This window comes from Eschrichtius robustus, chromosome 3 (genome assembly GCF_028021215.1).
Source record: "Eschrichtius robustus isolate mEscRob2 chromosome 3, mEscRob2.pri, whole genome shotgun sequence".
NCBI lineage: Eukaryota > Metazoa > Chordata > Mammalia > Artiodactyla > Eschrichtiidae > Eschrichtius > Eschrichtius robustus.
In genome coordinates this window covers 64841282-64854989 of record NC_090826.1, presented here as the reverse complement: position 1 = coordinate 64854989, position 13708 = coordinate 64841282, and the positions used below count along the sequence as shown (strand labels likewise).

The window sequence follows — 13708 nt, the reverse complement described above, 5'->3', positions numbered from 1 at the left end:
CTTATAAGGGAAAAGGCAAAGTGTTTTCCTTTCACTCAAATAAATTAACAACCACAAAACCAAAGATAGAAGTGTCGCCTCTCTGTGGGTTGATCTGTAAGCTCAAACAACTTCTTTCTTTTAGAACTATAAAAGGTATTGGGCAAGTTAGTCAGACTCTATCTACATGGAGTCATACTTGTACCAACTAGGCTATTGCTTTCTGAAATGACATTCATCGAAATGCCTCAAGAATTTGGTTCAGTTAAAAATGCATTGACTGAACACCTCTGTGTAAGACACTATGTTTTAGTTTTGGAAATCTGAGATGAAGAGAGCAGGATTGCTGTTCCTGAGGCCCTGGCCTGCCCAGAAAAGTTGGGGAGAGAAACATGGAAACAGATCATTTCAATACAAATGTAACGCCTGAGTTGCTCCCTCTATTATGTACATCTTTCCCTCTACCTCTTTCAATGGGAGGGACTTTCTAAGCATTGTGCAAATACAAGGATTAGTATGCTATGAAAAGACTGAGGAAAGATACATGCCTATCCTTCAAAGTCTAGTTTTAGCTCTACATCCTCCAGGAAGCTTTCCATTCCATTGATCTTTAATTTACTCAAAATCCTTTGAAAATTGCTGATTAATCATTTTGGCCCTTAATCATTTTCCACCTTAAATGGCAATTAATTTGCTTCCTGGGCATACGTTTTATGCACCTAACCAGATTGTAGTAGTAAACCCTGAGGAGAAGGACTTAGACTCTTTTGGGCAGTACACATGCTACATTTGCATTAAACTGAAAAACTGAATGTTTTATTGCTACCAGATTAAAGAGCAGTAGAAAATAGTCCACAAATAATAAACGCAAGAATTTGGTACTCTATTATATTGAAGGCACCCATGAAATAGTGTTTCATAAGAATCAAAGACTTTTTGGCACAATTTAAGTATTTAGGTTAGATTAGAGACAGAAAAAATGGTAAATATAAACTTATATCTGTTACATAATGCATGTTCTATTTTCACTTTTAATCAACAACATTTATATTTTTGGTCCTGCTTTATAACCTGGTGGCAACAACTTACAGTTACTCACAGGGCAACAGAACACACTTCCAGTTGCCCCACAAGTGAAGCGTTGCAGCAAGAGAAAACTTTCAGTGAGCACATTTGTTTCAATGACACATGCAAAGATGGTTGGGATAACGAAACAATACTCCTAAAACTCACAGATCACCAGTTTGAATTATGCTAATTTATCACCTAAATCTGTTTCCTGAACATTGTTACTGAAACCCAAAGAAAAAGTATGTTTATTAACATAAATATTTTTAAAAGAGAGGTAAAGAAAATAACAGGGAAGAAATGACTTTTATTTGAAAACTAGTAAACAATTATAAATAGATTGAGTCCTATATATGTTTACTTCCAATATCTAAGATTCAACCACTCTTCATATCTAATTTATTTTATCTCTCCTGTCTCTTCCTTTCATTTCCTCTGCCATTAGTGAACTTCTGCTTTTCATTACTTATCTAGATCACTGCAACAACTGCTTCACTAGTTTCCCTTCAAAAGATGCTGAATTAATCTTTCCATACTACAGTCCCAAATTTGTGACTCCTTGCTCTAACATCCTCAGTGCCTCCTTCTTGCTTACAGAACAAAGTCTAAACTACCTTACTCTAGCATTCACTAATTTCTGTGCTCTTGTTTCAGTTTATTTTTCTTTCCCAAGAGTCCTCTTCATACATTAAATACACTACCTACATTTGTACATTTCATCTACTGAAGTGAAACTAAACTATTCAGTGCTCCTATACGTGCCTTTAACTTTCTAATCTCTTTTTTTTTTTTTTTTCATGTCTTCCCTAAGCCTAGGATATTCTTCCAAATTCTAACCATCCTTTATGGCCAAGCCTGAAGGTCACCTATACCATAAAGTTGTTCTAAATTTCTCAGAAGTAATTAATATTCTTCTTTCTGAAATTTTATAGAAAGTATTTCACTATTTCCTTAAGAGAACTTGTTATTTTATACCTAGAGCATATTTAGCTATTTTTCTCCTCTACTAGAGTGGGAAAGCTCCTTGAGAATGGAGTCTATGGAAGTTTCACTTGGCTCTACTGTGCCAAGTATAAAGGCTTTGAACATAGCAGATATCCAAATAGCTACTGAACAAATGACTGGAGTAATTAATGAATATTTAGCAGTTTTAGAACTGTGGGCTTTGTATAAAGGATCATATATGGGATCTACTTGAACCTTGCTGGCAACCATGAAATGAAAGTTATTGATTTTGAATAATCCAGCTTGTTTCATAAACCAGTGGTTTATCAGATTGGTGGTTTTCCAGATATTCTCCTTAGCACATTTGAGATTCCAGAGAGACAGCCCAAGGATCTCCCTCTTTGGCAGTGAGAAATGGTAAATGAACAGAATTCTCCACTGCATACTCTGCCTTCAACTAAAGCTGCTCCTTTTGTGTATCGGCCTTTCTCTAAGACTTTGCTTAGAGAAAGCGTTCACTATTTAAAAAAAAAAAAGAAAACCCTTGGGGTTCCACCACCAAAACATTCTAGTTCTATATTTGTTTCAAGTCTCCATTCCACATGAAAACACCTTCACATGATAACTAGGTAAATGAGCTTCTGTGTTTTGGCTGAGTTTATAATTATAAGAAAAATAACAAAATGTTAGCACAAAAGTAGCATTTCAGATAATTTTATAACAGGTCCTACTATAGTACCTGACTTTGTATGAGACATGACATTCTATAATGGTCATTGATCTCAATCCTTGATCTGACTTTACTGGCCTGAGAACTAGCTAGCTGGTGAATCTTACAGATGTCATAGTCTTTCTGCATGTTTTTCACAGATTTGAAAGGTCCCTGAGAGGCAGTTTTACAGCTTTCTATTTCTGTAAAAGACAATGACAAACCTTTCTATCCCCTAGGCTTGTGGTAGCCTGTCCCCTTACCCACAGAGTAGAAAACTGTGCTCTGCAATAAATCTAAAATGTGTCTTCACTGAAATCTGTCTTAGACTCCTAGTGAGTTACACAATTCCAAGTTCATTACTTAGAGGGAAAACATACCTGTTTAAGTCACGGTGTATAATTGGCTGTGTCAAGTTGTGCAGGTACTCCATACCTTTGGCAACATCTACTGCAATAATTAATTTAGACTGCAAGTCAAGAATCCTAGAATTTAAAAATAGATTTAATGAGGATGAAATGGTCAAAGCCAATACCATACCTTTCTAAAAGAAATCAGTAGTGTGTGTGATTTGTTATTCTGTATAATTTCAGCCTTTCTTGCTTGATTGAACATTAAGCTAAAAATTCTACAAATTTGGAAAAATAGCTTTTCTACATCTGATAATGCTTAATTATAGATCAATTCAGATACCAACCCCGCTTATTTAAACAGTCAACTTGATTTTATAATCTTTGTAATTTTATACTTAATTTCTTTGTAATAACATAAAAATGGAAGCTAATCACTGAGTAAAAACCACATTCTAATTATCGTATGCATAGATCTAGGAAGTGAATTCAAGTTAGACTTGTGCAAGACTATTCTTTCTTAAAACTTTAAAAAATAAATACTGTGACCCCTGGTAATTATTTTATTCTGATCTTAGACATATCTGCTTTACTGGTATGTCAAATTTAGCCTAATTATTATAAGCTTCAGTTACTAATTTAAATTCCTTGAATTTGTTATCTTAAACTGAATTCCTGTTAAGAAAGCACAGAAATCTTTCTAGTCATTAAAACACAATTATTGGGCATAAATTATTAGCCATCTTTAAAATGTCACATTTCCTAGCGCTCAGAGATATCAGAAGGTAAAAGCTCACCTAAGCAGAAAGCGTATGAGGTATTGCAAATGTAATTCCAATGACATGTAAAATGATAAGTCAGAGACCGTACCTCTTCTGTTCATGAAGGAGGGAGAATAGAGAACCCCCTGATATGTACTGAGTGACGATGGCAAACTGGCTGGGATCATTCAAGCAAGCACCCACAAACTGAATGACACAGGGATGATTGAGCCGGCAGAGAATGGACACCTCTCGGCAAAACATATCCACATCTGACTTGGAGCAGTAGGTGTTGGCTCGATAACTGGAAATGACAGCAACAGGAAGTCTTCAGTCAACAGGTGAATCAAAACAAGGGGCTAGCCATGCACATGCTTCTCAGAGTTTACTGCTCTACTTGGATGCTAAATTTTCTCATTTGCTTGCTTACCGCTTTATGGCCACTATTTTATTTCTGCATCGTCCTTTATACACTTTCCCAAAAGAACCTAAAATTGTTTAAGAGAAACAAGTAAACACATATTATTAAACTGAGCTCATTAAACTAAAACAGACTAGTATTTTCTTAGGTTACCTGAGCCGATAATCTCATGGAACTCAATTTCTGAGAGCTGAAGGTGGAAATGTGAAGGCAATCCAGCCCTTAGAAGGAGAACATCTGCCTTCTCTGCAAACAGGAATTATTATTTTATTTTTTAAGATAAAAAGCACACATGTGGATGCTTACACACACATGCACATGTATACTTAACCAAAAACATCATACCCTAGTAACATTTAATTTTCCAACTGTAATTGACTATTTGGAGATACTAAAACCTTATCACAAATGATCTCTATTCCCCTACATTAAAAGCCCGTTAGTTCTGTCTCTGTTACCCAACCTTTGTTATCGGAGCTAAGGGTTTATTCCTGATTTGGTCAACCACTAGCTTGTCTGTATGATGTGGCAACTCTGGAGTACAGTCCATATCACATCATGATACAAAGAGTCTTATCTGGTCAGTCCCTGCAACCTGTCACAAAAAGCTTAGTCAAATATCCATAAACTAAACCTTCAAGAGATGCCAATTAGGAAATAAGCATATGAGTTATTCAGAAGAAACATTCAAAACCAAAAATTATTTTTAAAAACTTCAAATTCTAAATAAATATAAATTTACAGTTGAATATTTTTTACTTTCCTGATTCAATGGTATTAATTTCTGTGTATAGCATACATTCAAAAAAGTTCCCAAAGTATTACTTATTTGGGATCTTTTGAAAAATAATTTATTTTTCAATTTTTTTCCCTATGACAAAACTTTTCCCCATTCTCCTTAAAGATATTAATATTTATAATTTATATTTCATTAAAAATACAAATGTCTATGTGAATTTGATCTTCTTTTAATATTCATATGGAATTTTCACCATTATACCTTCATGAACTAAGAGGGCATATGCAAAATAACATAGCAGATGAGGTTAATTATGGAAAGAATGGTCTGTTAATAATATTGTTTATGCTTGCAAAATAGTCATTTGTAATATATGAAACAAAATAGAAAGTTATCATATTTGAGGCAATAGTTATTGTTAGTAATAAAATATAACAACTGTCCCATATTAAAATACCTTTTGTCATGCTTTTAATCTTCCCCAAAGGGGATGGAACAGACACATAGGAGCCATCTAGAAATCAAATTATAGAGTTAAAGGTAGCAAACATTTTTTTCCATAAAAGCTAAACACTATAAAAAGTAGCACGTGACAAAACAAATTTGCTAAGAACACCAAGTGAGACTATAACTTAAGTCTAGGTTTTTCTCTAGATACTGAAACTGGACAGCAAGTGTTTATTTAGAGAGTACATAAAACGATTAAAAATAAAAATCCAAGGTCTAGCAGACTGCAGTGGATTTAATTGTGTCTGCATATGAGTATTCTCTGTCCTGTCTTAATAGATTACTCAAATGGAAAATGACTGCTCTCAGCTTACCCAGGCCTTCCCAGTCATGCACCAGCCTCATAAACATCCGGTCCAGGGAATGTAAAACTTGGAGGAACTGCAGATTGGTGAGTTAGAAAATAGCCTAAGTGGGGGCTTCTTTATTTTCAGCCTCACCCAGATGTAAATCTTCTTAAAATAAAGCTGATCTGACATGCCTTCCTCCCTAACCCCAGAATGCTGGTAATAGAAACACAGGTTTACCTTTAGGCACAATATTGCACTAACAATGAAAAATTAACAAGAAAGGGGGTACCTCCTCCAGGCTGAGAATATTCATTACAGGGCAATTCATCCTGAGGTCTCTTATAATGTTTCAGGAGTGTGACAATTGCATCATGTCCTTTATGAAAAGACAAAGGAGGACAAAGGGTCTTAATTCTTGTTTGATTTATTCAGCTCACCACCTAATCGAAAAATAACCAAGGTAGCTTGAAACAAGATTAATCTTAAGAGGTAATACATTGCAATAGGAATTTAGTGCTTTCATTCATTCATTCAAACTCTACTATCATTTTGTAATGTATAACAGTATCGAATCACTAAGTTGTACACCTGAAACTAATATAATATTGTAAGTCAAGTACACTTCAATTAACAAAAAAAAGACTGATATATGTGATGTGCTATTTTAGGTACTATGTTGGATACGGGGGATGCAATGAACAAGGCAACTATGGTCCTACCCTCAGAAAGTTTAGTGTAATTGAACAAATAATAAAAATGATGAGAATTTCTAAATGAGTACCTATCAAGTGCTATGGGAGTATATAATAAGAGCACGATTAAAAGGGTGAAAAGCACATTTGGTAACCAGGAAGGAGAGATGTATTTGCTGTGATTGAGCATTACATTTGGCTGGCAACTGCAGTATAACAGGGCATTAAGATAATTTGCATAGGTTTTTGTGGCAGGAGACAGCTGGCTGCCTACCAATATTTGTAGTTCCCATTCACAGAGTGATTTTGTCACTGGGAATGGCTGCCCAGCCAGGGACAACAACTCCGTATCCCCCTTGCAGCCAATTGTGGCCTTGTGACAAATTCCCATCAAGTAAATATGAGCAAAAGTGAAATCACTTCCAGGCCTGGACTTTAAGAAATAAGTGAGTCTTCTCTCCTCTCCCTATCTGCTGGTTGGATGCAGAAGGCTCTGAGGCCATACGGGAGGGGAGAAAGCCATCCACTGACCAGAAATGCCCACCCTGGACTGTTACATGACTGAGAAATAAACTTCTATTACATAACACCACCAAAATTGGGGAGTTTGTTAATTGTACTAGGGACTTATAATTGTGAAAATGCTAAATAAAATATAAAAATAAAAATGCTAAATGCTCCTCTGAGTAGAAACAATTTTCAATAGAACAACACTTTAATACTATCTTATGCTTTAACTGTGAAAATAACCTACTGTAGCTAATTTATACAAGAAGAAAACAAAGTCAACCTTAAAGACCCTGCCAAGAAACTTGTGAAATGCAACAGAACTCACTGTAAAAAGGGCAAAATTTAGAACCTGAAAAAGTATAAGTGCTTATCCACCACGAAGGGTTCATAGTTAACACTGGTTTGAATACACCTAGCTAATGTATAGACTATATACTGTGAGTTGTGCCTGCTTTCAAAAAAGAATTAAAATTAATAGAGCATGCAGGATCATAAGATGAAATGATTAAGATGTTTATCAGCACTAAAAGCTTTTTCAAATGTAACATTCCAAGTCCAGATTCCTTAAGAAAAAAAATAAATAAATAAAGAATTGTGACTATGATTGTTAAAACTTGTAGCAAAACTTAAATCTACGGAGTTAACAACTAGTGTCCATTTTCTTATCATCCACAGCTTTCTGTTCATGACTGGCAGATCTATGATTTTCTCAAATCATAGACACAGGTTATGATGAAATAATGGGGAACCAGTCCCATCAATACTCTTTCTTTGGACTCTCATGTGCTCACAATCAGGGAAACCTCAAAACATGAAAGACATAAGGCAACAGGTAAATTTCTAAAGGAAGAGCCTACTAGTCAGAAGGAAGAGAGAATGTAAAGAGCCCCAAATGGGAGAAAGCATGACATGTTCAGAAAATGAAAGATGGCCAGTGTGGGTGGAGCATTGCAAGCAAGGATGAGTGGTACCAGGCTTGGCTGGAGAAGTCGGTGAGTGCACATCATGTGGAGCAGTGCTTCTCAAATTTTATCGTGTGTATAAGAATCGCCTGGAGTGCATGTTAAGCTACAGATTCCTGAGCCCTACTCTCAGAGATTCTGATTGAAAAGGTCTGTAGTGGGACCTGAGAGTTGCTTTTCTAACAAAGTCCCAGGTGATGTTGATCAGCAGTCCACACTTTGATATTATTGATGTGGAGCTTTATAGCTTTATAGGTTAGGATAACGAGTTTGTATTTTAATGTGGATGAGATGGGGGACTACTAGAGGATTTTAATTAATTGAAGGATATGGTTTGTTTTTACTTTTCAAACATATCCTTGTTTACAGGTTACAACTGACGATGCATCTTCATAAAGCTGTTGTAAAGACTAAGTGAGATTATATATGTAATATACCTAACAGTTCTAACACATAAATATGCCTTTTGGAGCTTTTCACTGCTTTCGTGCTTCACTATTTTGCCTCAAGAATTGTAAATGAACTTGGAAACTCGTTTTTGGAACTTCAGATAAATTTTCTAAATACCAATATATTCAATTTCTGTTGCTGCCATTGTTAATTACCACAAATCTAGCGGCCTAAACAATTCAACTTTGTTATCTTATGGTCCTGAAGGTCAGAGTCCAACACAGTTCTCACTGAGCTAAAATCAAGGTGTTGGCAGGGTTGCATTCCTCCTAGAGGAACATCAGTTTCCTTGCCTTTTCCAGCCTCGAGAGGCCACCGACATTTCTTGGCTTGCGGCCCCCTTTCTATATCTTCAAAGCCATCAACGGCTGGCCTGAGTCCTTCTCACATCGTATCACTCTGGCTTCTGTTTCTGCTTCCATATTTAAGGACCCCTGTCATTACATTGGGCCCACCTGGAAAATCCAGGATATTCTCTCTCTCAAAGTCAGCTAGTCATCAGCCTTAATGCCATCTGCAATCCTAATTCCCTTTGCTATTTGCCATGTAAGGCAGCATACTCACAGGTTCCAGGGAATAGGACCTGGGCATCTTTGGGGGCCATTGCTCTGCCTACCACCTTTAGTTGTGATGAAAATCAAATCTCAGTGTGGTTTGTTTGCATGTTGGTACAGCTTTTCTTTCTTCCCCAATGCTAATGGCCATTTGAGCCTCAGGATAAATTAGCACCACCACCAAGAATTTCCTCTGGAATTAAAACACCCCTTCATCTGTCCCCTTGCTAGATTCTTAGGTTCTTAGGTTTTATCTGCTCCTATCCACACTGTCTGCTCCTACTTTTAACAGGACCTGTGGTGCTTTTGGAGTTTTTATTTTACTTAATTTGATCTTTAAGTGTTTGGGACCAGGAAAAACAAATCAAAAACAAGTTTTTTTTTCTTATTTCTGTTTTTCCTAGGACAGGCTCCTTTGGGAAAAGAAAACAACCCAAACCACTAGCATTTACCCAAGTACAACAAAGCTTAATTCACAGAGCCCACCTCCTCACCTGTCTCAGCCCCTCTTTTGGACTGACTGTGGCTGACAGCCGAGAGGGCCTCCTGCTTTCCCTAGTGAAGCAGAAAGCCACATCTTGAATCCTGAAGGCCTGTGTGAGTCAGTGATCACACCCTTGATGTTACCTTTCATCTCAACAGCTCTCTTGGCTCCACTTGCTCTGAGCAGTTTTAATTTCCTGCCAGCGCAGTGGCACAATTTGCTGGCATTTTCTTTAGGATGCTTTTCATCAAGAGCCTAATGAGTGCCTGGGTTCTGGCTGATGATAAGCATGAGGCTGCCAGGGAAATGCCAAGAGGCCCCCTTGGCTCTGGAAGGCATCTCCGCCTGATTTCCCACCTCCTGCTAACTGTGGGCTGAGTCACACATGTATGGGAAATTCTCCTCTGCTCTCACTGCACTGACAAACTACAAGTGTATGCAAAGAAACCTGAAAACCACTAGGACCCAGCTCCCTGATATTTAGCTATGAGGGGTTAAGCAGAAAAATGCCTTGATGGAACTCACTAAATGGACTTGTAAGCCAAACTCCTGATAATGGATATACCCAGATAACCAAGGCACACTAATGGAACACGTCCAGAGATAATCGAAGTCCCACTAATTAAATAAAATGTTTTCCCATATCTAAGAATTTACTATCTACATCAAGTATTTTACCCAAATAGGAGGTTGCTATGATACTAGCCTAATGCAGTTAGAATAGTGATTTGTACTTTCAGAGTATTATTCATTAGTGCCCCCAAGGGTTTTGGCAAATGGGGCTCTCCTGCTGGCTTGATGGGCCTTTCATTTCCTGCCCCCTGCTCTTCCAGTCCTGTCTACATTCCCGAAATGCCATGCTTCCCCTTTCATTTGTCTTTTTCTTATGTCCCTTTACTCCTTACATTTGGAGTGATTTTCCCCACCACCCCCCAAACTTTCTGAATAGCTCTTTATTTTAAAACCTAGGTTGTTCTTTAAGGCTCCAAGTCCATCCAAAGGGCTGTTGCATGAAGAATTTAGTATCTACATCACGGCCATGTATACAGCAGAGGATTCCTAATTATTCAAGAAGAAAAAGTACAAATTTTATTATTTCCCTATAAGGTTGTCTCTCGGTCCCCGCCATTTCATCTTAGAAACAATGAATGCTGTTCATCGCTATGAGAAATTATTTTAAGAACACAGAAGAAAGCTTGCTACGAAAATCATTTTAAGAACTAGATCTGAAGATTAATGGTGAATGACACCAGTACTAAGACCTTTGTGACTCTGACACCCTGTGGGTCTGAGATTAAGTAGAAAACATGGAGATTTGATCTCGATTATGGAAGCCAAGAAATTCTTATTGATCTCATATGTACCACATGCCCAGGTCATCAAAAGAGCAGTCTGGGCCATTCTTTACATGTGCCTCAAAAATTAAACCTCTCACAGCAATGATATAGATGAGACTTTGCTAAATATTTTGCTATCCCCCCTTCCCATCATGTTAAAAACCCACTTTCCAGAAACATTGAAAAGTGAGATCAGAGGATGGCTCCTGATGTTTGCACTTCTATGGCTCATTTTCCTCCTGACAGTCCTGGTCCCATTCACTGACAATTAAATCAGAGGCAACAAATATTCCAGACTTGCTACATCTTCTCATGACTTAAATCTGAAAGATACTTTACTTTGATATCACAAGAAAGAGAACACACCCCCTGCTTCCCCCATGATTCTTATCCCTTAATCACCAGGCCCAGACAAGAATGTCACCAGTCCTCCTTCATCTTGAGATAAGAATCCACAAGGATGAATGCTTTTGCCAAAAGGACATTATATGCAAACCAAGCCATTTAACATTCCTCTTTCCTCTTTTTCTCCCTTCCCATTTTGCCTTTATTGTCCCTTCCCTTTCCTTCCACAAATATTTATTGAGTGCCCATTAGAGACCAGCTCAAACAACATCTTCCCAGGGAAGCCCTCTGTGACTTTTCCATTTTAGTGTCCTTGAACATTTTACTTACCATCTTTGTACTTTTTACTTTACTTAACAACTTTTTACTTTTTATTTTATTCATAGCACTTATTATTATCTGTTAGTTTCCATTTGTTATCTTGCTCATGACCTGTGTTTTCTGTTAGAAATGCAAACTTTTTAAGCACAGGGAGATACTGTCTGTTTCACTCACTGTTTTACCTCAGTTCCTAGTATACTGTCTAGAACATATTAAGTTTACGACACTTTTTTTGAATGAATGAATGAATGGTACAAAGTACGAGAGTGTAATGTTGAAACAGAAATGCTCTTTACTCTTGTAATGAATGTTGTGTAGTAGAAAAGAAAAAAAAATATATATATATATATAAATGTTCACTCAAAATTGTATTTAGCCAAGCTCTAGGAAGGAAAGGTAGAGGATGCTGTGAACGTGCATAACGATGCTATTTTACAATAGGCTGGAGGGGTCAGGGAAGAGTTCCTTGAGGAACTGTCTTTTAAGCTGAACTTGAAAGATAAGCATGAGTTGATTAAGCAAAAAAGGAGAATAAAAGAATTCTAGTCAGAGTGAAAAATTTTGCAGTTCCAATGAATAGAAAGAGGAGCTGTATTTAGAATATTCTTTAAAATCTTCTGCCTATTAATTTGAGTATTAGGATTGTTCAGTTAATAAGAAAACCGATGATATTTCAAAAATCCCTACAGAGAAAACAGAATAGCGGTAATTAGTATTCTTGAAAAGATCAACTATATTATGACTGATCAGATGCCATGTAGTGAGACATGGAATAGAATGTTATGACTGAAATATCTGCTCATTCTCTATTTCACTTCAACAAATGTATATTGAGCAGCTATTAGGAATCAGCCATTGAATTAAGTTTTTGGAAGATCAAGATTAACAGCCCAAATGTTTGTTCTCAAAAAGTTTAGGGGGAGAGTGTTTCAACATGAGATAGAAATGTGCGTATGGCACAATAAAACATCAAGAAATGGTGTGTGTGTTAGGCTGGAATGTCAGGGGAGACTTTCTGCAAGAGAGGATCCATAAACTGAGTCTTGAAGGTTAAATAGAATTAAGAAATTTAAGAAGTGAAGTCAGGTAGGCAGGGTGGGAGGGTGTAGAGAAAGAGAGGACTGCTTGAGAAAAGGCTTGGAAGCATGGAATAATACGATATGCGTAGAGGAGCGAGTAATTTTGCATAACTACCATGTAAACAGACGCTGGCTTACAGGGTTGTCGTGTAGATTTGATGGGATAATGTGATGTAGAATGTGCTTGGCATAGAGTGAACCCCTAGTGAATGGTAGGGATCTAGTGAATGTGATGACGATTGCAGCATGTGGGGTCACTCCTGTGACAGGAGGGACTGGCTATGAGGTTTGAGAGGTAGGAAGGGCACAGGGTATACCATGATAATAAACTGAGACTTTTTTTCCTAAGGTGATAGTGTATCAGTGAAGGATTTTAAGCTGGGGAATGATATGGTCCTATTTACAGCTTGGATACATCTTTCAGACTACAGTTAGAAAAGGGAATCAAAAGATGCCAAAGACAAAAAAAAAAAGTAGTTATGAGACTATTAAAATGGATCAGGAGAAGGAGGATAAGGTTATGGATTAAAACAGTGACAGTAAAAAAAAAAAAAAAAGAAAAAAGGATGGATTCAAAATGTAAGTATGAAGTAAAATAACAAGACTTTTTGATTGAATGGATATGGGGGAAGGGAGGTTGAGAGAGAAAAAAGTAGTCAAGCATCAATCCAGATTTTTGACTCAGGTGCTAAGTGAACGGCAATGCCGTTAAATGACATAATGAATAAGGGATATGGTAGAAGAACCTGACTGATGACGACAAAAAAGATATTAAGTTCAATTTTGGACTTGTTGAGTTTTACACACTCCTCAGATATCCAAGTAAAGGGATCCAGCACGTCAGATGGTGTGATGTTTTGAAAACATGGTCACAGAATCTTTGATACTTCCCCATGACTGAGGAGGAAAACCCTGCTGTAGTAAAGAGACTTGCAAATTTGTACTAAAATTTTAAAATATTATGTTATATATTTGCATGCAACTATACATATTAGAACAATGATTTTAAATTGCTTAATATTTTGATTAGTGATTTTCAAAACCTCTTTGATCTGGCTGTAGTCCTTAAATTTTAAATTTTAAATGAATGGTATTACTTAAGCCATAAACAAGAAATATATATACAACCAAATAACACAAGCTTTTATATATTCCGGGTTTGTCTACTGGTGTTTGGCAGGGATAAAATGCTTCATTAGGAGGTT

General features: G+C 36.8%; 1 protein-coding gene across 1 annotated transcript in view; it reads right to left on the bottom strand.

Moving 5' to 3' along the window:
• The window catches only part of TNNI3K (TNNI3 interacting kinase), a 299704-nt gene that overhangs the window by 170237 nt on the left and 115759 nt on the right, over positions 1-13708 (bottom strand). Inside the window, exons 12-17 of the mRNA XM_068540108.1 lie at positions 6059-6145; positions 5430-5486; positions 4387-4479; positions 4243-4300; positions 3922-4116; positions 3082-3186 (exon numbers count right to left, since the gene is read on the bottom strand). Of these exons, the coding sequence (XP_068396209.1) occupies positions 3082-3186; positions 3922-4116; positions 4243-4300; positions 4387-4479; positions 5430-5486; positions 6059-6145 (595 nt within the window). The remainder of the gene's footprint in view (positions 1-3081; positions 3187-3921; positions 4117-4242; positions 4301-4386; positions 4480-5429; positions 5487-6058; positions 6146-13708) is intronic.